The following is a 25,856-nucleotide window of genomic DNA, read 5'->3' as shown; positions in this document are numbered from 1 at the left end:
AGTGGCTTCAGGTTTTTGTTGATGAGTTAGTGGTATAAAATAAGTTAAAATGTTTTTTTTTTAATTTTATAAATAATCATTGCTTAAATACATGTGTTCTCATAATGCCATATGTTAAAGAACAATTAAGACATTTTTCCACCAAAATAACCAGATGTCTTTGTTGTTGTTATGGGCTTTTGAGTCAATTCCGGCTCCTGGCAGCTCTATGAATGAGTGACATCCACAGCGTCTTGTCCTCAACAGCCTTGCTCAGCTCCTACAGACTCATTCCTACATGGTTTCTTTTACGGAGTCAATCTATCTCATATTTGGTATTCTTTTCTTGCTGCCTGCTATTTTCCCAAAATTGTTGTCTTGTCGAAAGAATCCTGCCTTCTCATGATGTGCCTGAAGTAAGACAGCTTCAGTTTGGTCATTTTTTGCCTCCAGCGATGTTTCAGGCTCAATGTGTTCTAGGACTCACTTGTTTGTCTTTCTGGTGGTCCAGAGTCGAGATGTCCTACTTTTATTTAAAGTTCGTCTTAGAAATAGTGGGATAGGTCTTTTTTCCTCCTATGGAAAGAGCTTCGATGTAGAATCTAAGCTCTCTGAAGTAGTAAGGAGATTGCAATATACTTCAAATGAGAAGATCTGATTTCTCTACTGACAAAGATGAGGGCAAGTGCAAAAGGACGGTTATACTCTAGTCAAGGTTATCAAGATCAAATTCCTGCTGGGATTTGTTGGTAAAGTACAGATGAACAGAGAGACAGAACCCCTGAAGCTCAAGTTTGGAAGCAGCCTTATTGTTCATCATCCAGTGGTTCTAAAATGGCAGTGCAAGGAACACTGGTGACCTAGAATGAAGCTTTATCTGGTCTTAATGTAATGAGAATAATAAGGACAACATGTTTGAGTAATGTCTTCCTATTCATTTATCTATGTAGGTGTAAGGTCACCAAGTGACTTTTCTTAGAAGGAGTTTCTTTATTCTGAGATTATAATATTCTTGCTTTTTTGATGTCAAAAATCATTTCGTACGAAATAATGGCAACTTAGAGTAATATTGTTGATGTTTTCATGTTGACAACCCTTTATTAGTTCCTCAATGTCTCTGTTTATTTTATTGATCCATCTAATTGCATATGGGTTTTAATGGTGTGTAAGACTAGTTATAAAGGGGTTCTTCATATATCTATTAATATTGTGTGATTCATTTATTATAGTAATAAACTTAAGGCCCAAATTAATTTAAAAGCCTAGCTACTTCCTCATGCATTTGACCTATGATTTTATCTGCAACCTGGTTTGAAGCACCTTTACACCATGACCCTTTTATACTAGCCTGACCTAATTCTACATGCCTCTTTGCCAATAACACTTTTTATATTACACTTTACAGTTTACATAATTCTTTCATATGTATTAGCTTATTTGATCCTTCATGACCTCAGTGAAGAAAACAGGTATTATAATTTACATTTTACAGACGAAACAGAGATTCTGGGAAGCAAAATCATACAAGCAAGGAAATGGAAGAGAGAGGACTTAATTCTATTATTCTCTCCAAAATCAGCCCCTGAGTATAGGGGATATCGCATCCTAGGTGAATTGACAAGGACACCTATTTTAACTTTGTGTTGGGCTAACCTACAGTAGATTTTCAAAACTGTGTTAATTTTGTATCTTTCACAGCAAAGACATATTAAGATTTTTATTAAGTTATGGATCTTAAGTTTCTTTTGGATTACAATCGAAGTAACCATTCAGGGCAAAGCTAAGGTACAATCAGTTTTTGAGTTTATAGATTCATTCATTCAACAAATATTTATTTGGATACATTGTAAACCAGACCACACTTTTAAGTGTTATTCCCCATGTCCCATAGTATTCCAAGGTATATAAGAGAGGCAAAGAAAACATCCATGGCATGAGGTTTTACAAATATCATAAAAAAGCTTCTAATTTTAAAATTTTAATTGAAAGAATGGGTACGTTTACTCCTCTTAACCCATTACTTTGCAGGTTCATTCTATTCTCTTCTTCTCTAAGCTCTTTGGCCTGAAAAATGAGTATTCCTCTGGGAATTATCAATTCCTTCTGTGATATAAAATGTATAATTTCAATATTTTGTAACCTGGATATTTACTTTCTCATATTTTTAGGAGATCATGTTAGATTCTATAATTAGAATTAATATGCATCTGGAATGTCTTTAATTTGGTCTCACCTACCATTATTAATTCTGGGCTATGTTTCCCTGGGCTCCCTCGCTACCTGTAGATCCTTTACAGATGGTCATTTACAGCACCCATGTTTCAAGAAGAACAGCAAATTTTACTTGTGTCCCTTGCCCTTAATCAGATTGCTTACTCAAGTCAATCTTTATCTCCAATTTCCTTTCTTTCCCATTGGTGTTTTATTATTTTTCTAACCCAGAGGAGCCAGACTCCTAGATTAGGTATTTCTTGCATTTACATATTGTAATCTCATCTGCTCATTTCCTTAGGCAGTCATTGTACATTTGGTAATTCTATTATTATAGATCATTATCTATGAAACCATTTTGTTTTTCCACAGGAGAGTCTGGAACCCCTGCTGACCTATTCTTAAAAAGTTACTCTGAAATATATCTATACTTAATCAAAAAGTTTCAAAGAAGTAAATCTTTATTTCCGTAACTAGAAAAATTAAGATTTCTGTTTTTAATACTACGCTTTGAATGCCTTCAAGTTTCAAAACTGTCAAAAGAGTTTTATTTGTATGTATGTCTCATTTTATTTTTATATCTCTATATATAAATCTATCTATCTAATATCCACCACACTTTATATGTATGTGAGCATAAAAGGAATAATATTTTTATAAAATAAACAACATACAAATGCCTAATTACTTTTTTCTTTTTTTTATAAACAACTGTGGTCTCACATTTTACCTATTCTAAACAAAGCTATTTTTTTTTTTTATCTTGCTTTTTTGGGACTTTTTGCTTCTTGGAGAGTTAAAAAGAAAATCAAACTTGTACTTGACCAGCTAAAATGAACTTTACAGTCTCTTTTAAAGATGGTTTCATGAATCGTAAAGCTAAGTAAAAGCTGTTACTTCCTGACCATGAAGATGAGGCCGAAGTTACATCCATAAGGGAATCAGGAGAAGAGCAGGAATTGGAACCCAGCTCTCCCACACTCTGTCTAGTATGCCATATCAACTGAGGCATCCCCTCAGGCTTTCCTTCAGTCTCTATTTAAAACACATTTGATATTCTGTGTTCTAAACTCTCAGCATGTTAGAATTACCAGATTGGTTATGAGGGGTAGGGGAAAAGATGTGGCATCAATTCGCTGACCTGTCAGACAGGAGCTGACAGTACATAATGAAGTCAGAGACAAGTCACAAAACTCAAATCCAGCAGCCTAAGGCCATTCAGCAAGGAGCGAAAAGGCTTACATTCTTAGAAGGCTTAGACGTCACTACTATGTTAGAAAATAGTAAAGTACTGGTACTGGTGGAGGAAAAAATCATTAAGTAGTGGCTAAATTATGTTCACTCTATGTGATCTGGAAAAACAAGGATATGGATCTGAAGTTCAAGAAGACAAAGCCCTTTTGGATAGGCACTTATCTGTGCTGCACTGTGGAGGGAGGCAAGATTATGAAGACAATATCTCTCTTCCATGGGCCAATGAATAAAGTTCAATTCAACACTTGTCCACACTCATATACGTGTTACTAATTTTGTTTTCTACTTTTTAAAATGTCAGTGGTTGCTAACCAGGTGAGGAGATCATGGTGACTTGGTTTATTGTTTGAAACTTTCTGTATTAAAAAAAAGGGGAAGAAAGAGATAATAATTATCTATTGGCTTTTTACTTAAAGCATATTTAAAGAGCTTTTAATGAATACTGCTGGAGAATTAGACACAATCAAATATTCCTTATAGGAATAATTCAGCTAGCTGTAAAAATAATTCATAAAGAATTATGCTTGTTAGAATGTCTTTCATCAATAAGATAAGTGATAGCAAATGCTGGCAAAGATGTGTAGAAAAGGAAACCCTTGTGCACTTTTAGTGGGATTGTAAATTAGTGAAGCCACTATGGAGAACAGAATGGAAGCTTCTCAAAAAATTAAAAAATAGAAAGACCATATGATTCAGCAATTTCACTTCTGAGAATGTATCCAAAGGAAACAAAAACACTATGTCGAAGAGATATCTCACCCTCTTGTTCACAGCAGCATTATTTACAATACCTAAGACATGGAAACAAACTAAGTGTTCACTGATGGATAAATGGATAAAGAAGTTGTGATACACACACACACACACACACATATACACAGTGGAATATTATTCATCCATTAAGAAGGAAATCTTGCCATTTGTAACAACATGGATGAACCTTGAGAGCATTAAGTCAAAAATCATAGAAAAAAAGATCAGATGTGTGGTGACCAGAGGTAGAGGATGTAAGGTGGGAGAATTGGATGAAAGTGGCCAAAAGGTATAAACTTGCAGTTATAACATAAAAGTGCTAGGGATGTGAGGTACACATGATGACTACAGTTAATGCTGCTGTATGGTGTAGGTGAAAATAGTTAAAAGAATAAATCCTGAGTTCTTAATTACAAGGAAAAAAACATTTTTTTCTTCCTTTTTTGGTACCTATATAAAATGATGGATGTTAACTAATAGTGGTAATTATTTCACAATATATGTAAGTCAATTCATTATACTGTACACCTTAAACTTATTTAAAAAGGGATTATATTTTGGGGAAAATATTTATATATGTTTATAAGAACAAATGCTTTAACTTTTTCTATACAACATATGAAGTTTTGACAGTGAAGCCATGCTCATTTCATGGAGTACATTGAAAGAATCACAATTATTGGAGTATTTGACTAAACATATCAAGATCAAAATCTAGGCCTCAAGGAATTTTATCTGAATTGTTTGGGTTACCTTAGTGATCAAATTAACTGGATAACTGCCAAATTTATGCCATTTAGAGATGAACTTCCCATAAGAGAATAATATTTTGGCATTAAGTAGGTAATCTTTATAAGTGAACAGTTTCTGATTTTCTAAGAAAAATATTTAAAATCCATTGAATTTATGGTTTAAAGCCCAGATAGTAAAAATATATACATTACTTTCTTTGCTGGTTACTTACCCTAGCTTGCAGATACTCATTAAATAAAAAACAAAAACAAAAACAAAACAAAAACGAAAAATCCCAGAGTATTAAAATCTTGAAAAGTTCTTTCTACATATGAACTTTTTTTTCTATTTTAAACTGATTTTGATTTCTGTTATGCATGTCATATCATCAGAAATGTTGAACTCCTTGTCACCGATGCTCTCATCTTCATTTGCTTGTAGTCACCTGAGCAGCCTTGTAACTGTCCTCTCCAGGCAGCATATGCGATGGCTCTGGGACTTCGGTGGAAGAAAGCCCTTTTGGATAGGCAAGTATCTGTGCTGTACTGAGGGAGGCAAGAACACAGAGAGAATGTTTCTCCTTCACGGGCCAATGATTGTGGCTTACAATAACGAGCAACGTTAGATTGTTGGACAGTCTATCTTTTAAAACTCGTCCTAATTATACAACACTTTCATTTTTAGACATCTAGTTCAAAGAAATAATGATGGATGTAGTTGTATTTATTGGTAAGAGAACTCAAAAAATGGTATTTCTAAAAGTAAAAAAATTAGAATTAGCTATAAATAGGGGATGGTTAAATGAATTATTGTATAGCCATTTGAAGGAATAGTAAATATTTAATGCTTTCATAAGATATTAAATATTAGACATGACAAAAGCCTATGTTTATTAATTTATTCAATAAATATATGTTGGCTGTATACTGTATATAAAATATGTAATGTATTTATGGCAAGGTACTAAGTAAAAAACCAGAGTTCATAGCCATATGAAGCATGAAATAATTTAGAATTAAAAAGAAATTTATATACATGGGATGTATATAAATACATATAACATATGTAAATACATATATAAAAAATATGCCAAAGAATTAGAAATATTTTACCTCCAGTTAAGAATTATAGGTGATCTTAATTTTATTCCTTATGTTCTAAAGTTTTACTATTTTTTACAATTTTAACAATAGTACAAATCCTTTCAAGTCACTTAGAAATAGAATTCTCTGGGTACATCTAAGTCAGTTTCTTGCCATCTCTTTTTAAAAGTGTTGTATTTCAGGGAACTCTAATAATCCCATTCTTGGATTCTCAAAGTCTCTTTAATAATCAATGAGTCTCTAAATTCTGAAATTATCTGAGAGTATTAAGTTAAAGTTGAAGGATAAGATTTCCCTTCATCCAAAACTGGTTTCAAGATTCTACCCCACAAAGTATTTAGGCATAGCATCACCTGATCAATAATTCTAGGAAACAATCCAGAAGGAGATAGGTTATTTCTAACCAAAGTGCTTCATTTTATTCTGCCTAAAAATAATTGGCAGAATCGGTTGAGAGAATGTTATACGCTATGTAACTAAGACTATTTTCACAGTCAAGTTGGGTTTTGGAGATGCCAGATTATGCTATTGCAGGGGATCCTTTTCTCAGTTTATTCTTTTTATTTCACTTAGGAAAGGGAATGAGGAGGAGAAATGCTTTTTAAAAATTACAAAAATTTTACAACATTAGAGTGTAGTTTGCAAAAATTGCCAGTGGTAGTAGAGACAAGTTGAGAAAAGTTGTTTTTTATTGGAATTGTAGCAGATTGAAAAAAATCTTAAGCTCCAGATTAAAAATAATATTTAGTAAGCTACTTTGACATATGAAAGCCAAGACATTTAAATATTGAGAAATAAGATAAGAGTGTATCTGTGTCCCTGATGTAGAATTTCTGCCTGTAGGATAATATGAATAATAATTGCCATTCATTACACACATATATTGCCATGTACTTTACATGTATTATCTTATTTAATCCTCAAAACAGCCCTAGAAATCCTATTTTTATTCTAATTTCTTAGATGAGAAAACTAAAACTTAGAATGGTTATGTAACCTGACCAAAGATGCTCAACTAATAAGTGGTGGAGCTAGAATTTGAATTCGGATCTGTCTGACTCCACAACCTTATGTGCTTAGTTCTGTCTTATAGGTCCTATTCCATGTTTTAGAATGTAGGTCCATTTTTCCATGTGATTACTGAGCTTAGAACAATAGAACGATATGATATCCAAGTATAAATGTAATTATTTGGCACATTCTTCCATTCACTTTAGGTTTGAATGACCAAATGCATGCTGGCCACTGGGAGTGGATCAGCAGTGAACCTGTCACCTTCACCAACTGGAGGAGAGAGCCCCCTCGACGTTCAAGGCCTGGCAAGAACTGTGTTTTGGTTCAAAAACAAGGAAAATGGCAAATAAAGGATTGTAGAAAGGGCAAAGCTCACAATTATGTGTGTTCCAGGAAACTCTAATGTAACTGGCCTTACAGGTGCCCCATGGAATTTCTCACCTATTTATTTACAGGATTTGTGCATATTGCTCAATAGAAAACAAGGTGTCATGACTGATTTGGCACTTTTTTTTATTATAGTGTATGAGCGATATCTAGTTTTTTTTAAAAAAAGGAACATAAATGAATAGTTCCAGGAAGATTGATAAATGAATATTTCTTACAGGAAAAGATACAATTCTTACATCTCAATCTCTTTCAAAATAAATGCTTGATGTATTATATGGTGCAAGATTTGCTTGTTCCAGGAGACTCCCATCCTGACACCCTCCATATCTCAGTCAGCACCAATTTCATGGTCTTTGGATTTTTTGGTCCCAATATCTCAAGTGAGTCCATTCTGAAATCGATATTGCAGGTGCTTCTACCACTTCAGTCTGAGTGAAGCTAACCCTGCCAGTTCATTAAATCAATGTTGAACTGCAAAGGGTTGCTTTGTCCCTTTGGAGCCCTTTCAAATGTGAAACCTGAAGTAAGAGGCTGTGGATCAAAAGGAGAATTCTCTGTGGTGAAAAAGGAAAGCTTTAGATGGAAGAATCTTGCTGATGGAAGCTCATCTGCAAAGCTCTAGTTCAGGTAAGAATTCAAGGGCTACCTGTATTTCAGAGGTCTACTCATCACTATTCATGAGACAGATCTCCCTTTGTAATAAGAATGTTGGCATTGTACCATTCCAAGGCTACATGATTGGGTTTCTCCAGCCTTACAGAGTCATGAAAAATTTGAAGTAACATGAACCTCTCTCTTCATTCATGTTTATAGCAGTGACTAGCATTTCTCAAGGACATTTGGAATAAAGAGTATATATAAATGATGGTTAATATGTGGAAGAAAAATACTGCTTCCTCAGAAGTATCTCAGTGAATGAGGCTGATGAACAGAGAAAAAGAAAATACTTAAAACAAAGCCCTCAAAAGCCTATATTCTCAGAAAGGATTTTCATGCAATTTTGAGCCCTTAAATCTTTAATAGTTGTAGAAATGCCATGTTAACTTGACTCTCTAATGTAAAGGTAACTTATTAATTTATAATGTCAACTGAGTGAAACATTTTGTAACAGTGAAGTATGTTGCAGCCTTATAAGAACTTCCTTCTGAAATCAAGGTTTAATTACAGGAAATTAGAAATTTATTTCTGAAACATTTACTCAAAATTTTCCTCTTTTCATAATCACTAGAAAGTACGGTTGTGCCAAATGTAACTTGCTATAGGAGCACCAGTGTAACTTCAGAATCAAAAGGAGGTTACCGAGTAGACCAAAGCCTTGGCGCAGGTTTTATTATAATAATACCTTGAGTGAAATTGAAAAAGACTGAAGACATTCAGTCCAGTTTCTGGATATAAAACATGACAATCTTGTTTTATTTCTGCTCAAGACTTTGATTAATAGAAATTTTGCAAAGAGACGCTGGAATCAGGCTTAGACATTCTACTTCTTAATAAAGTTAAACATCATTGTGGAGTCGGAGGCTCCTTACATTAGATATCACAGGGAGACACTGGACTGATATAATATTCGGGTCTCCTGTATGACACAAGCAGTCTTTGGTGCTTAACCAAAAGATGCATAACCCATCCTCTGTACCTGTTCCAATCTCCTCTGATCCTCTGGCCTCTGCAGTGCGAGAAGGTGTGACGCCAGATAAAGAAACAGAGTTGTTCACCGAAAGGGTTACATCTAGGAGAGAAAGTGAAAGTTCAAGAAATAAGAAATTTAAGGGCCACGTCTTTCTACTGTAATTCTAGGACTATATTAACTATTTAAAACTGAAACCCAGAACCATGACACTATGTCATGAATCTGGTCAACATGGTAGGTAGATTTTATCATGCATTTCTGCAATGACAGTGACATTTAAGGGTAATTTCAATGTTAGCACAAAAAGAGAACGTTTTGATTTTTTATAGCAACAAGACATACTAGAAGAATGTTTAAAAATATTCCTGATCGCGAAGGCATTAATCAAGCTATAAAAATCCAAGTAAGAGATGGAGACTTAAGGTAGCTAAGAAGAGCATCAGAAAGAAGGACCTGAACACCTCCCAGCCCTTCTTCCCACACTTGAACACTGACTCAGGAAAAGACCCATTTTATCCAAGGGCATCAATCCAGCAAAATAGTGTGCAGCCTTTCAGAATCTTGCAATTTTTGGTCTTTAACAAAAATGTACACTTATGCAGCATATATTTGCTAAACATGAACTTAAAAAAGATAATTATTTTATCTCCTTCCAAGGAGTGGTAAAAATGAACCAGGTGACATTTATTTACATTTCTGTTTTTGTTTATTTTTAATAGAGCCAAAAAGAATATGCACATATTTTCATTAACAGTACAGTTCTGTATAATTTAAACCATAAATCAGTGCTGGTTAATTTCTGCAACAAAGCAGCATATTAAATGTACTGTATCATGCTTTATCTAGTGTTGTATCAAAATTAATGAAATAAACATTTCTAGTTCTGAACCACTGTTCCTTTAGTTTTAACATTTTATATTTATTCTACCTATTGTTAGACAGAATGGAGAAGAAGAATGGAAAAGAAAGATGAATGTGTCTTTTTTATCTTTACTTTTAGATCAGTCTTTAGCTATGTGACTTCTATCCATTCACCCAGCTACACATCCATCCTTCTACCATTCATTCGATAAATATTGAATATGGAGTGCCAGTCCTCCACCTGACATTATCCTAGATGCTGGAGATATTGTAGCAAATGAGATAGGAAAATAAAAATATAAAAGCATAGCACATATATGCAAATTTCTAATAAGTTTTTTTTTTTTAAGTGAGAAGCTTTTTATCGAGGAGGATGTCACAGAAAAAAAATTATTGATTATATTATCCTTTTTCAGAATTGAAGGAAAACACCCACTAAGAGAAATGGCTCAGGTTGTCTTCTGTTTTGTTCTCTCCTGGTTAGGAAACTGGCGTTAACTTTTTGAATTTTTATTCAGCTCAAAGTGTTATTGATAGCAGCTATCCCAAATTTTCTATCTCCAGATCAAGTTAGGAACTAGAATAATTAAATTTATCTTTTTGCAATGATATTTTTTCCCCCAAAGTATAGCAGGATGTCTTTCTGTGTCTTTGATATTCCTGTAGCAACAGGAATAAAGAAGAGAGAACTTCAATATCATTTTATCTAATATTCATATTGTACAACAGAAGAGACTAAAGTTCTCAGAAGTTAAAGTATAGGAAAAAATCAGCATTAGAACTGGGGTCTTCCAAACCATAGGCTGAATCTCTTCAAACTATTCCACATGTCTATTACCACTCTGAGCAAATTTGTTTTTGTTTGTTTGTTTGTTTGTTTGTTTGTTTATAGTCAAGTAAAATGTCTTTGAACGAGTATTATAAAATTCACCATATACTTGAAAACATTATAATGAAAGAAGATGGACACAAAAGGCCTTGTATTGCATGATTCCATTTATGTGAAATGCCCCGAATAGGCAAATCTATAAAGATGGAAAGTAGATTAGTGCTTGCCAGAAGTTAGAGAAATGGGAAAATGGGACCAATTACTAATAGGTGCAGAGTTTCTTTTTGAGGGAATGAAAATGTTCTGGAATTAGATAGTGGTGATGGTTGCACAATACAGTGAATATACTAAAAACCACTGAGGTATATACTTCAAAATGGTAAATTTTAAGTTATGGGAAATATAGTTCAATAGAAAATGCTATTTAAAATCATCGTATAAAATTTTAGAAAGCTATATATAGGTTGAAATGTTTGATGCTTTTTTCAGTCATTACCCCATGTCTCACCCAGGTTTTTGTTTGTTTATATAGTTGGTTAAGTGGAAGAGAATGCTGACTCTACATATTTTTTAATTTAGAGTACTGCTTTATTGATTTCCTTCTTTTTCTCTCCATTAATCATGGGAGAACTGTTACTAATGGCAGAGTGAGTCTGGATATCTATAATGTCCAGAATGCTATGATTTTCTCGAAATTAATTTTACAAGTTTTTAGAAGAGGGTCATGCAGGAAATGAATATAATATCCTCATAGCTTAAACATGTAACTGTTCATTTTGAACAGTTTTTATAGGTCTTATATTTTGCTAGGTAATAAAGTTTAATTTATCTTAAGATGGAAAGGGACAAAAATCAACCAACATTTCCATTAAAGGCCTTATCATAACCTGTAATACTTTTTACAAGCAATGAAATATGAATTTATCTTTTGTTTCTATCCCTCTCTGTATTTGTGCTTCCAAAAGGCAATCAATCACAATTTACCCTACAGAAGAAGAATGAAAAAAAAAAAATACCATCTTAAAATTAGTCAAAAGAAAGCTGGAGTGGCTATATTCATGTCAGAATAGATTTTAAAGCAAAAACTATTACCAAGGATAAAGATAGTTACTTTATAATTTAAAGGGGTCACAGATTAATAATATCAGGAATGAGAGGGGATATCACTATAGATTCTATAACAACTAAAAGACTAAAAAGGAAATATAATAAACAACTTGAGACAATATATAACTTAAATGAAATGGACAAATTCCTTGAAAAACAAACTATCGAAACTCAATCAAGAAAAGACAGATAACTTGAAAAAACCCTATAACTAGTACAGCAATTGAATTTGTAGTTTAAAATTTTTTCACAAAGAAAATTCTAAGTTCAGATAACTTCATTATTGAATTCTACACATATTTAAGAAAGAAATAGTATCAATTCTATAAAACTCACCCAGAAAATGGCAGAGGAAAGAATACTTTCTAACTCATTCTAAAAGGCCAGTATTATTCTGATACCAGACCATACAAAAATAATACAAGAAAAGAAAATCACAGACAAATATCCCTCATGAGTATAGACGGAAAATCTAAACAAAATTTTACCAATTCAAATCTAACAATATATACAAAAGGATAATACATTTTGACCAAGACATTGTTAAGAGAATGACAAGCCACAGACTGGGAGAAAATATTTATTATGCATATATCGGTAAAGAACTGTATTTTATATTTCTTCAAAAATCAATAATAAGAAATTTTTTAAATGTCAGAAGATTTGAATAGATACTTCACCAAAGAAGATATGCGGATGACAAATAAGTACATGAAAATATGTCAACATATTAGTCATTAGGGAATTGTAAATTGAAGCTGCAATGAGATAGTATTACACACCTATTAGAAGACTAGAATAAAAAAGACTGACAATACCGAGTAAGGATGTGAAGTACTAGAATTCTACAAATTCTACACTGCCAGCGGAAATGCAAAATAGTTCAACCACTTTGAGAAACAATTTAGTCGTTAAAAAATGGTAAACATACTTACCATATAATCTAGCCATTCCATTCTTATGTGTTTACCTAAGAGAAAATAATGCATATTTTTATTTAAAGACTTAATACATGAATGTTCCTAGCAGCTTTATTTGTAACAACCCAAACTGTAAATAACCAAATGTCCATTATCATGTGAATGGATAAACAAAGTATATCCTTACAAAGAAATACTATTCAGGAATATAAACAACTGAGGTATTGCTACGACAACATGGATGATTCTCAAAATAATTATTCTGAGTGAAATAAGCCTGAAAATAGAATATATAGTCATATACGTACTCCATTTATAAAAAATTATTTGCAGTGTGAACTAGTCTATAGTGACGGAAAGCAGATCAGGTGTTATCTGTGAATGGGAGAGAAGGGCAGGAAAGGACAGAGAAAGGGATTGCAAAGGGACACAAGGAAACTTTTTGGAGTGATGGATTTGTTCACTATCTTGATTGTAGTAATAGATTTATAGATATGCATAATAAATATCTAAATCTACCAAATTATACACTTTAAATATGTGTTTCTTGCAAGTCAATTTTATACTTCAATAAAATTGTTTAAAGAGAAACAATTTCTACAATGTGGTGGGAAATTTTCAAAAGAAAATTTGCATAAAGATGTTTATATGCATAAAGATGTTTTTATTTCGGGGCAATAAAAAAAATGGAGCAAAATTATATGATAAAAATGTCCAATGACTCAAGAATGCTAAATGGAATATTATATGGCCTCCATTAAAGTAATAATTCTATCACATAAAAATTTAAAATAGCAGAATATAAAATAGTCTATGTACCATTTTAATAGCTACACTGCAATAGACAGACTGATAGAGAAGAAAAGCGAAAGGTGGGTTTATATTCTCAATTCTACCACTTACTAGCTTTGTATCTTAAATTCTCTAAACTTTAGTTTTCTCACTTATAAAATGCGAATAACAATAACTTCCTGGAAAAATTGTTGTAAAAACTAAGTGTGAAACTATAAAGAATATACCTAAGATATAATAGGCACTCAATAAAAAATATCTTTTTAAAAGCTGTAAAGTATGTGTGAGAGAGAGATGCAAAGGAAGAGGGTGACAACTTCAAACAGTGCTTGTCCTCACCACTAAGCAGGGAAGGAGAGCTGGGGTGGGAGTGTTTGGGCTTTACGTTCCCTATTACAAATGAGAACTTTCTCACATGTTAAGATATTTGTGTTGAATGTGGAAATGTTTCTAGTTTTTGGAGAAATCCATATGACCAAGGAAGCTCTTTTTAAAACCCCAATATGCCTTACTTTCAGACATGATCTATGATACACAAATCTCATTGTAAAGAAAGACAAATTAGGGGATAGTTTTTTATATAACAGAAAGGATTGTTTGCTTTGCTAAAGGAGAGTTTGCTGCTAAGGATCTGGGGAATATTTTCTGAGAACGGCTTCTCCATGGAGTTACATTTTCAATTTTTTTTTTTTTTTTTTTGCAATCAGAATGTAAGGAACACACTTGTGACATATATCGAGCATTCATTATGCCCCCAAATGAACATGCGAAGACTTAATGCTGCTAAGTGGAAAAAAAGGTGGTTCAAGGTATATGGAAGTCGGGAAGGATTCAGGTTAGAAGCTAAAGCACAGAAAAGACCAGCAGAGACTGGCTCCCAGTAAATCGTTGTCTCGAATACAGATTTCCTACCCATCAGAATCCTTGGGTCCTTTTGGTGACTAGCCACAAATAACAGGCTTCTTAAGAGTTTCAGGTTTGAATCAAGAGTTGAACTTTTGCAAATGTGACTAAGACCAGCCCAGCTTTACGGAAATCTTGGGCCCAGGGTCAGGTACACAACAGAAGGCAAGCCTTACGGGAAAATTCTGCTTTGCTTTTGCATTTTATGGTCATGATTTTTCAGTTCATCTCATGCCACCTCGTTATTTAATTCCCACACCTCAGAGGGGAAAATGTGTAATATTTTAATATTTATGTTACAGATACTTAAAATTATGTTTCTGAATAGGTATTGCCAAGATAGTTAAGCCAAACTTTATAGCGGGTAGAAAATATAAATTTGTCTAAAATCTTTCATGAAATGAAGGTCTTAATATTTATTTCCAGAGTTGATTTTGGTGCCCGCTCTTGGAGAGCCTTAGAGAAGGGTTGTCAATACAAGGTGTCATTGTTTTAGCTTTCCTATCCACAACTTGCTTTTCTTCTCCCCAACTTCCCTCTCCTTTGGCAACTTTTCCTCACATTCTGTCCTACATTTGGCCCCGAGTCAGTTGAAAGCTCTGCAAGTTGATTTTCCATTCCCATCTGAATTTTAGCTTAGCCGTGGAACTGTTTTCCATGTGTTTTTCATCATTTGTTCATGTGTTATGAGCTTATAGGAACAATATGGTTCCCCCAAGCTGCCTGCATTGTATAAGCAGAAACTGGCAAGGTGGCCAGTGGAGAAATGGTTTTCAGACAGATGCCCCCTACACTCATTTCTGTTGGTGGTGATACACCGCCCCCTTCTTCCAACTGGAGAAAAACAATTTACAAGCTGCCTAAAGTTAACTAACACACATAGAATCAATCCTCTGGCACGAGTTACCTTTTCTAGGAGTATACTCCGTCAGGAGAGACTTTCATGGGAACTGTGGCTGGTATGACGAAGTTCCAAGACCTACTCTGAGACCCCGGGAGGCTGGGAAATAAAGGTTTACTCTGAGTCTTCCCAGAGTTAGTGGAAGTTTGATTTTAAAATAGAGTCTGAACTCAGAGAATTAAGGATATGTTCTCCAGGACAAAGAGATATCTTTTAGAAAGTAAAGCACAATAAGAACCTGTGTCAGAAGTTTCTGTCCACGTTTTAATTGGATTTGGTATGATAAAGCAGACATTCACTAACATTCCAAGTGTAGAGTGAGGGGCCAGAAGTGGGAAATAAACAGAAGAATGTATTTAGCAAAATCTGTGTTCTCCAAGTTGCTGACAGTGCAGTCTCCAGCATAGACCTTGCTATTTCTCCCTGGGTAGGAAGACACATGCACCCAAATTAAGCCAAGGCTGAGGGTTCACTAAATGCCAGAGTAAAGAAGGGACTTCCTTTATTGATGCCCCCCCAAAATCCTGTTGTTATGGGTGAGATGGCTCCCTTGTAACCCTCTACAAGCCAGGGAGCTGGCTGGATGACAGGTCTGCTCTTGCCGCTTAAGACTTTGGATTTTCATAGTTCTTTTGCTCACTCTGATCTTTTTTCTCCATTATATTTAGGACCGAATTCACAAATGTTGCAGAAAGTTCTAACAGCTGCAAGAAGGTATGGATGATCCCAGAAAGAAAGATTTAAAGGTGTGCTGGAGTGAAAAGCTAGACTTCGGTGGGTTAATATGTTAGTGGATGTGAGAAAGTGGAGGTGGGGTTTGGACAATTCTTTCCAAAATTTGTGAAGGCAAAAGACTACACTGAAGTTCAGAACCTGAAAACTTCTATGAAATCAAGAGATGCTTTTAGAAAGTGAAGATTCAAAGCAGCAAGCATATCAGAGGCAGCCACTGGAATACAGGGAGTTTGACAATAAGTGGGGAGACTATTCAACAAAAGTAGGTTGGACAGGATGGAATTTCAAGAGCAGAGTAGAAAGGAGAATTTAATTAGTATGGATGGATGGTAAGATAGGAGGGAACTCTCATCTAATGGCTTCTCTCTTTCTCTGTGAGGTCATTGGCTGAAAATGATGAAAGAGGCAGAATGGTCAAAGGCTTGAGAAAATTTGAGAAGTTTTTAAATATTCTATATGGAAAATAAAGAGTTGACTAGAGTTATATGAAAGATTGGGCAGAATTGAAGGTTCTGTTAAGGTGGGAGATAGTTCATTTATATAGAATTAATTTTTGTCATTTTGTCTTCATCTCTACCAGCACTCTGTAGTCTGGGTGTGGCCGAGGGAAGGTGGACAGCTGGGTGTTTCCAGGGTTAAGATTTTACTAAGTGTGTGCAAGAGAAGAAAAAAGGGGTGAGGGAGTTAGGAATATTGCAAAAGTTTGAAGTGATGGGCCATGAATGTACCCTGGATAGGGAACAAAGTGAAGATCAGAAAATTTATAGATATTAACTCACTCATTCATTCCTTATTCAGTTTAAACCAATATTCTGGAGCATCTACTACATGGAAGGAATTGTTCTAGGGCCTGAGAGGGTTACTAAGAAAGACATAGCCTCACTTTCATGGACTTTAAATCCAAATTGGAGACAGACGTTAAACAAATGTTCACACCAATAATTGTTTAACTACACTTATGGTAATACTAGAATGAGGATAAAGCAGAAAACAAATGCTGTCTGAAAAACATGAGAACGTTGTCATGAGAGAGTGGAATGCGGATGTCACAATTTAGAGGTGGAACAATTTCTGATAATAATAGGGATCAGAATGTAATAGGGATGAAGAGAGGCCAGTTGGAGTGGGGATCATCAGATTTTGGCCAGGTGTCGAATGCGACATCATGTGATACTGATGGCATGATATCAATCAGACCCATCCGTGTGCACACTGAGGTCACACAAGGTGATAGTAGGATTAGGGGTGAAAAGCAAGGCAATAAGTCAGAGGAGGAGAGAAGAGCAGACAGTATTGCCCCTGGCAAGGTTTAGGGACACACAGTTAAAGTACCTGAGATCATGTAGCTAACAAGCTGTAAGGCAGAGCCAAGAATCAGATAAAGTTTTTCTGGCTTCGAGTTCAGAGTTACTTCCACTTACATTACTCTCTCGGAGAGCAGCTTTCTGCGAAATGAAAAATGATCAAGGTAAATGTTAAGGAAGGGGAAAAAGGAGCACAACAGAGGCTAAGCATCAGTGAAGGCATCCCCAGGACCTATCACAGACAGTGGGCAGTGGGGGATAGAGGGACAGTAAGATGGCGGGGCACATGGAGAAGTCACCTCAGCTGCCTTGGCCTGCTTCTCAGATTTGCAGAAGCCCTCTCTGCAGTCTTAGTAAGTAGCTGATTAGTCAAATTTAGGTATGGTCTATGACTTGTGCATGGTAATAGCTACAGCTCTAGTTATGAAAAATAAAATGCTTGTCCCTTGTATTGGAGTGTTCTAGAGAGCAGTGAGATCACCGAACCTACGAACAGAAGAATGAGATCTTAAAAGGTAATTCAGGGATCAGTGCCTAAAAGTGGAAATGGGGAATTTTTGTGGCATGCTACACCATCCGATATTTGTCCTTTTCTACTGGCTATACATTTTGTTCTCTTAAAGTGATGAAATAATTTGCTAGAGCTGCCATAACAGCCATCACAAAGCACCCCAGACTGAGTGGCTTAAACAATGGAAATTTATTTTTTCACAGTTCTGTAGGGTGGAAGTCCAAAATCAAGGTGTCTGTGAGGTAATTTTCTTCTGAGGGCTCTCTCCTTGGCTTGGAGATAGCCATCTTCTTACATCTTCATGTAGTCTTTCTTCTGTGTGTGTCTTTGTCTTAATCTCCTTTTCTCATGGGAACATCAGGTTTATTGGAATAGCGCCCACCCTAATGACCTCATTTTGATTTAAGTACCTCTCTAAAGGCCTTATCTTCAAATATGGTCACATTCTGAGGACTGGGGATTAAGATTTCAACGTGAATTTTGGGATACACAATTCAGCCCATAACAGGTGACAATTTAAAAAGATTGCATGTAAATAAGTTGATAATAATAATTGCTTCCATGGCAGGACAAGAAACCCGAAAGGTCAGAGGAGAATTTACTCTTCACTGTATAATTTTTTGTATTGTTTTACTTTTGTTATGTATTTATTACCAAATCAAAAGTTAGAGAAAATCCACGTCTATCGTACCTCTTTGCACTTAACAAATATTTATTGAATAAAATTAGCAGAGACACAGGGTGACAGTCTGCTTTGCCTTAGGGATTCGGATCTGAAGTTCCCCTATCAGTACGGAAATGGTGCCTGCCTGGGAGATCCTTGTGTAACTTACTCTGAATAAAGTAGACTTTCTCTATGGATGGCAAATTCCACCAGGCCTGGATAAGGACACCCTGACCATTTTATCCCCAGGACCCATCACAGAGTTGGCACTCAGATACATGCTGTATGAATGAATAAATCGCTGAGTTCAGTAAGTGGAGCAGCTTTGGGGAATGAGACCCTTTCTGATGTGTTCTTCCCACAGAAAGTGGCAGTGGGGAGAGTACTACATTTTGAATAATTTACTTAACTAAATCATGACAAAAGATTTAAGGGGAAACCACTTAGTCTAATGTGCCCTCTTTTTTGTCTTTTGGAAAAGAAGAGATCCTGCCTTCTTTTGGGTTCTTTTTAAATAAATGCCCATGACACTATTGCTATTCTATATTTTGAAAAGTTAGGTAGATATAAGGCAATGGCAAATTTCTTCCCAAATCCATCAACCCATATCCCTTTTCCTGTCTTTCAGTTTTCCAAAATTATAAATTTGCTAGAAATCTCAAATTTTATCATTGGCAACAAATAATCATCAGTTTTCCTTGAAGCCCACCTTCTACCCCAAACTGCCTCTCATCTTTTGTTGATTTAGGTCTGGGGGTCTTCATAGGAGAATTTAGCTTCTCTCTTTTTCCTTAGAGAGCACTACAGTACTCTTTAGCTTTGTTCTGAGAGTCTATAAGAGGAACAGAAACTGTAACTGTTACTGTTTCTTCTCACAGGCATACTGGTAGCTCAGTCCAGTCCTGAAGACACCCCAAAGTGCCTTCAAGTTGAAATTAGAGCATTCGGATCATGCCGTGCATGAGTTGTAAATTGGAATGAATGAATTATGACATTGGCCCTTTTGGTCCTCACACGGGCCTGAGGTTGTCTCAGGAAGTCACCTTAACAAGCTTGGACACATGTAAGCTCAGGCCTGCCTTTCACTGTGGTGTTTGCTACTAAGTACACCAACAATTTGTGGTGTGCTCTCCACTCAACAGCTTCCTGCTGTGTCTGGAGGCCCCCTCCAGACCTACCTCCATTTGGTTTCATCCAAATTGGGAGGTGACTAGATGTCTGTGTCACTGAAGACCCAAGGAGGCAGCATATTTTTGCTAAAAACTACAAAATGTGTGTTTATGTTCTTAAGAATAAGCTGTAATGTATCACATACTCAGCTTTAGAATTGATGAAAGGACACAGTAGTGAAAGGTGACATGTTATCTGCCCTTAGCTGGAAAGATGAGGGTTGAAGACAGACTTATGTACCATAGCTCTCATCATAGAGGTTTTACTTTACTAGATTTACCCTTCAGGATATTTGTACATTTTCTCAAGAGGAATGGCAGAACAGAAATAAATTCTTCACGAGTATTTTTTAAATGACATTATTAAACACCAAAATTAGGATGAGAAGAAGGAGAGTTTAGGACTAAAGAAGGGTTAAAAATGGATAAGTGACATCCGTACAGCTACTAAAGTTACCAAATGTGTGATGCCACTAGACTGTACAAACCGCTCAAGGGCAGGAACCAAGTTTTTATAATTTTTTTATCGTTTTTTAGTATCCAACATGATGCCTACATCTTCTACAAATCTTCTACAAATTTTAATGCAATGGACATTATTTTAATTGTATCCTACGTTCAGAGCTGAGCAACCTGAGACCTCAAGTGGAATCTCTGGGGTAGTCTTCAGTTTGGGGAAATGCTAGATACTGTAATTGATGGCAATGAAACTTCAGGCATTGAAAAGTAAAGTTTAAAAGGAATCAGGGAACATATCATAGCTGGCTTCTATAGCATATTTATCATCAGGTCACAGAGTGGCCAGCTCTGGAGTCTATCGCATTGACTAGGTGAGGGGAATTAAGAAATTCAAATCGATGGCAATTAAAAAAAAAACACTTTAAAAGAAGTGGCAAATACTAATGCTCATTTAGGATGGATCAACTGTACCTAAATACTAGCAAAGGTTCTATGGTATTTGGTATAAAGAAAACATAGCTCTTCTGATAGAATTCTGGAAAAAATATGGTCCATTTAAAAATAGTTCATTATTGTAGATAAAGGGTTTACGCGAGGCTTTATCTCACAGAAGTCAGGTATGACTATTAAAAAAACACGTGTCTGGAAAATAGATTCCAGTGGGTCACTTCTTAAAAAAGAAAACCAGTACTGAAAACTGGGGGAGCATGTTCCAGATTATGTGTGTTACAGGAAACAAAGAATATGGTGATTAAACTGAAAAGGGAGAAATGTAAGCAAGTAATGGGTCAATTATCAATGGAAATACTGTTCAAATGGTGCGGAGGGTAGGTTGGACTCAATTCTGGGTTTCAGTTTTGTGGATATGTTTCTTTCTCATACCTGGTCTGATTTACAACATTTTTGAATGATAGTCACCTAACAAATTTTCCTTTGATCCCTGAAGACTCACGTTTGTCTCCGTCTTTACTTATCCTGGCCATCAGTTATTGTAGAATAAGGGAGATGATGTCGATTCTATAAGATAAAGAATTGACCAGTCAGCTTCATGCTCACAGCTATCAAACTTGGTTCTTAGAATCAACGTTCTCAAGTCTGGCTCTTTGTTTAGAGACAGAAAAAATCAACAGGACAGCTTGGGAGTAACATTTCCCCATCGTCAGCGAGGAGTGATGAGCTGTCAGTCTATTAGTATCTCATTAGTAAATGTGTGAACAATTGAAAGAGTTTATCTGATGACTGACCAGTTGTGAAATTTAGCACTGAGTATTTGATTCTTAGGATGAAGAGAATAACTTGGGAATTGTGTTTCCTTTTACTCCCTTACCATATAAAACCAGCAACCCCAACCACATCTAGGTAAAAGGGAGAGTCCTCTGCTCAACAAAGCTAACATCCTTCTATTTCTTCCTTTCTCGTCCTTACAATTTTGATATACATCTTTGGCTACTCGTGTGTGTGTGTGTGTGTGTGTGTGTGTGTGTGTGTGTGTGTGTGTGTGTGTGTGTGTGTAGAGCCTAAAGGCCTGGGTTTTTGCTAACTGTATGCCTTTTTTATCTGATATACTTCTCTCATAGAAACATGTTTTGTCTGTTTTATCCCAGCACAAAGCAGATGCACTGCATATGTTAGCTGACTCTGGTCCTTCTCTAATAACAGTGATGGGAAATCCAGGCAAAGAATGTGTTGTTTTCACTAATACTGCTCTTTAAATCTCAGCCGATAAAGTGTCAGCTAATGAACCCCTGGGTCCCAGGCTTTCACTGGGGCCTCCTAAAATACACAAAACCAAAATGAAGGCAGGACACCATTAGCACTACATAATTCAAGCAAACAAATGTGTTTACACTGCCTGGCTACTGACCACCTGCCTTCCCATCCTACAAGGCAGGTATCTATATATGGGATGTCCTGTTCACAGCCCTGCAGGCAGTGAGTCTCTTCTTTAAGCCTCTCCATCTGTGAATCTAAAAGACGCTTGGGACCCTGATAGCATGCATCTCCTCTTACTCTGGCTGCTGGTGCTTCTGCCTCTGGGGAGGGCTGCCTGGCCCCTGGATGGCCGCCAGAGTCAGAATTCCGTTTCTCTGGTGCTCCTAGAAAGGAATCGCAGGGAGCTTCCCATGGGCAACCACGAGGAGGCTGAGGAGAAGCCAGATCTGTTTGTTGCGGTGCCACACCTGATAGGTGCCAGTGCTGCAGGCCAAGGCCACAGACAGAGAGAGAAGATGCTGTTCAGGTTTAGCAGATTCTGGAAGAAATCTGAGAGAGAACTGCACCCAACCCAAGGCCCTGTCAATGAGCACTTTCCACTTGGGACCCAGGCTCTCACTCAGTCAAAGGATCGGATGCAAATGAAGAAGTCTCCTCTTCAGGAAGAAGCCAAGAAATTCTGGCACCACTTTATGTTCAGAATGAGTCCGGCTTCTCAGGGAGTCATCTTGCCCATAAAAAGCCATGAAGTGCATCAGGAGACCTGTAGGACAGTGCCTTTCAGCCAGGTATCTGTTCCTGGGGGAAAGAGGGGGCAAGGGTTGGCAGGAAGCGGGTGGACAGCTGGGACAGATGGAGAGAAGGGGAAGAGGCTGTCAGCATCCCGTGTCTTGCCTAACTCCCAGACTTGGTCCTTGGGTGTTCATCATAGGATTTGACAAAGTATGATTATACTCCCTAAATTTCTTTCTAAACTTATCATTCATTGTTTCTTGGTATTCAGGAAATGCTGCGAGAACGGTATGGCTGTACTGCCAATATTAGTAATCATTCATATTAATGGCACACAGCTTTGTTTAATGTGGTTTTATTTATTTATTTTTATAAGAGCGTTGGTCTATCCAGAGATATAAATAAGACTGTACCTTCAGTTAGGAGACTGGGGATTTAGAGCCATCACCAGAATTCTCTCTAGAGAATTCTGTACTCTGTACTCTATAAGGATGTGTGTGATCAGGTCAACTTTATCTGCAGATAGGTGGGATACACTGGACTCCTCCCCAAACAATCTCATACACATGTATGTTGGTCTTAATCCCTATATTTCACATGTAATTACTTCATAGGTCTATGAAATATGTTAAGGTTGCCAGGCAAAGTTGCCACATCATTCCTAGTATTACCATAGCAAAAATGCTTTAACTTATTTTCTCGTAAGCTTTTAAAAAATACTCTTGATGTGTAATTACATCTCCCCTTAGTAATACCTATCTCCTAATTCATGTTGTGTTGGTTGATTTGCGGTTATCGTGATTGATTCCGCACTATTAAGATGAAGGGGTATTCTACTATCTTCTTCCTCCAGTCAGTCCTGGCAAGCCTCATGTTCCAAATGTTAAATTAAAATTGAAAAATTGCATCGGGTCCTTAAACATAAAGATAGCGAACCAAAAGCAACGTAGGGTAGACTAAAATTTTACAGTCCAGTAATGCTACCCAATTAAGCAGGCAGTATTATAAGGTAATTGACTGTGCACGGCAGTTAAGCATTCTGCCTGAAAGGGCAAGGATGTGTAGCAATGACAAGTCAACTATCAAATAATAATGACTGCTTTGTTGGCCACATGAAATTAGAAAATTGCTCCTAAGAATCATGAAATCAAATTTCCTTTGAAACTATTATTTTACATTCTATTGCTAATTAAATAAAAATTAAGGTGCTCAACTAACATATTTTGAAGGGCATATAAAGCTAGGGGTATGGGGCTATGGGAGAGGCAAAGATGATGTCATGCATGATGACTTGCAGGCTTATGTGTTGCAACTTTGCTCCATGCAACTTCATAGATATGAATGTGCTATACGCCCTGCAGAATAGGATGGAATTAAACTCATGATGTTCTGATTTTATTTTATGAGCAATTGAACAAACTTATGTTGAAAATCTATTATGCACATGCACTGTGAGGAATCAAAAGGTAAGGCACGTTACTTACATAAGAAGTCAGGCATTAGAATGTTTTCAACTGGCAACACCCAATTAGACAAAATTTCTTAAAGTTGGCGTTTGAAAATTAGTGTAAAATATTTTCACATTAATGTAGAGATTTCTTAAAGGCTAATTTATTAATTTACTCAATAAAAGAAATATTTAGTTGAGGTGGTTTTTGCCCTTATAGATACCGTCACTTGTATTGCAAAATATCCAAAATTGGAAGGTTTTTGAAACTTTAAATTATTCTCAGACTTACAGTCGATAGCTTCTGCATCATATATGTTAGTGAGATTATGCAAAATAATTTAATGGAGATGTGTTTGCCTTTTAGAGTATCACCCATGAAGACTGTGAGGAAATAGTTGTACAGAACAATCTTTGCTTTGGGAAATGTGGGTCTATTCGTTTTCCTGGAGCTGCACAGCACCCCCATACCTTCTGCTCCCACTGCTCGCCTGCCAAGTTCACCACGATGCACTTGTCACTGAATTGCACTGGCCTTGGCCCTGTGGTCAAGGTGGTGATGCTGGTAGAGGAGTGCCAGTGCAAGGTGAAGACAGAGCCCCACGAGCATGGACACCTCCTACAGGCAGGCTCCCAGGCAGAATTTCCTGCCCAGGATCCTTTTACCCCAGGATTCTCAACTTAAAAAGCTATCCCCACTATTACTTTGGAAAAGCAAAACCACAATAGCAAAGTTGCTGATTATTCGGTGGAAGTTTTCAGTGGGTACATATTTTAAGGGAAAGGTGATTTAAAAAGCAGTACGATAGAAAAATGTAAAGAAATTGGTACTGATTTGGTATCTAGTTTTGGCTCTACTATTGATCAGCTGTAGAGTGTTAACAGTAGTAGAAGCTTTCTCTGCCTCAAGATGTTCATCTATAAACGGAACTTGAACTAAATGATTACTGAAGTCCTTTCCACTACTGATATTCCATAATCTATGGTCACTGAGTTTTTGTAAAAGCCCTGCACCTGAAGAAGGAAGAGAAACTGGACCACAAAAACCAGCTTCTTTAATAATTTGTCAAAGCACCAGCAAATGTATACATACATAAAATTTGTGGAAAGGCCTCCTCATACTTATAGCTGTCATCGCATCTGAGGCAGTTTTATTTGACTTCTATCAGATGATTAAGTAGTTCCATGTAAGGAGTAACTTGTTTGGTTGCTTCCTTATTTTTGATACTCCTCATATAAAGTTCTTAATGTCAGCTTTCTGGCTTTGAAGAAGGAAGATCGATGTTACTTTTAGTGCTTTACGTAGAGAAAAGGAACAATCGATGGTAGCCAAACAAGTACGTATATTATGGAGAAGGAAAAATACATGACCAGTACCAGGTTTAAAGGTCAATCCAGAGACATCAATGAAAGTAACCAAGGAACTCCAGTAGATGTCAAATTAAACGAACTGCAAATGATTTAAAATTGAAACATTTTATAGGTGAAATCCTTTATCCATATATATTTTGGGTTAGGTAGTAAGGTTCTGTGTCTGAATGACTTTTTTTTTGCTGTTGTATAAAAACTCTGTATTACAAATTTTATTCTACAAATGTCACAATTGCAAGTTCTGAAAATATTCTGACTATCTTAATGTATTAAATTTTAGTGTATGATGCAATCTGGGAACTGTCATGGCATTCAATTGTCTTATATTTTGTCCTTATTTGTTTTGTCTGTCCCATAATTTAAAGGTACTAT

At 36.0% G+C, this 25,856-nt stretch overlaps 2 protein-coding genes across 2 annotated transcripts in view; both read left to right on the top strand.

Moving 5' to 3' along the window:
* FREM1 (FRAS1 related extracellular matrix 1) overlaps positions 1–8,227 on the top strand; it is a 117,185-nt gene extending 108,958 nt beyond the window's left edge. Inside the window, exons 35-36 of the mRNA XM_011365358.2 lie at positions 5,371–5,456; positions 7,250–8,227. Of these exons, the coding sequence (XP_011363660.1) occupies positions 5,371–5,456; positions 7,250–7,449 (286 nt within the window). The 3' untranslated portion in view covers positions 7,450–8,227. The remainder of the gene's footprint in view (positions 1–5,370; positions 5,457–7,249) is intronic.
* A 13,988-nt stretch (positions 8,228–22,215) lies between these two features.
* On the top strand, positions 22,216–24,798 carry CER1 (cerberus 1, DAN family BMP antagonist). The gene is made up of 2 exons (XM_011365356.1): positions 22,216–22,722; positions 24,481–24,798. Exons 1-2 carry the CDS (start codon positions 22,216–22,218, stop codon positions 24,796–24,798), a joined length of 825 nt encoding a protein of 274 aa, XP_011363658.1.
* Positions 24,799–25,856: the final 1,058 nt, after the last annotated feature.

The sequence above is a fragment of the Pteropus vampyrus genome, unplaced genomic scaffold (assembly GCF_000151845.1).
Source record: "Pteropus vampyrus isolate Shadow unplaced genomic scaffold, Pvam_2.0 Scaffold109, whole genome shotgun sequence".
Taxonomy (NCBI): domain Eukaryota; kingdom Metazoa; phylum Chordata; class Mammalia; order Chiroptera; family Pteropodidae; genus Pteropus; species Pteropus vampyrus.
Note: the sequence above shows the minus strand (reverse complement) of the source record. Positions and strands in the feature narration are given on the sequence as shown.

Excerpts from the sequence above, each read along its gene's own strand:
- CER1 (XM_011365356.1), top strand. The coding sequence starts at position 22,216 with ATGCATCTCCTCTTACTCTGGCTGCTGGTGCTTCTGCCTCTGGGGAGG. Across the intron at positions 22,723-24,480 it reads GGACAGTGCCTTTCAGCCAG|AGTATCACCCATGAAGACTG; the intron begins GTATCTGTTCCT and ends TTTGCCTTTTAG.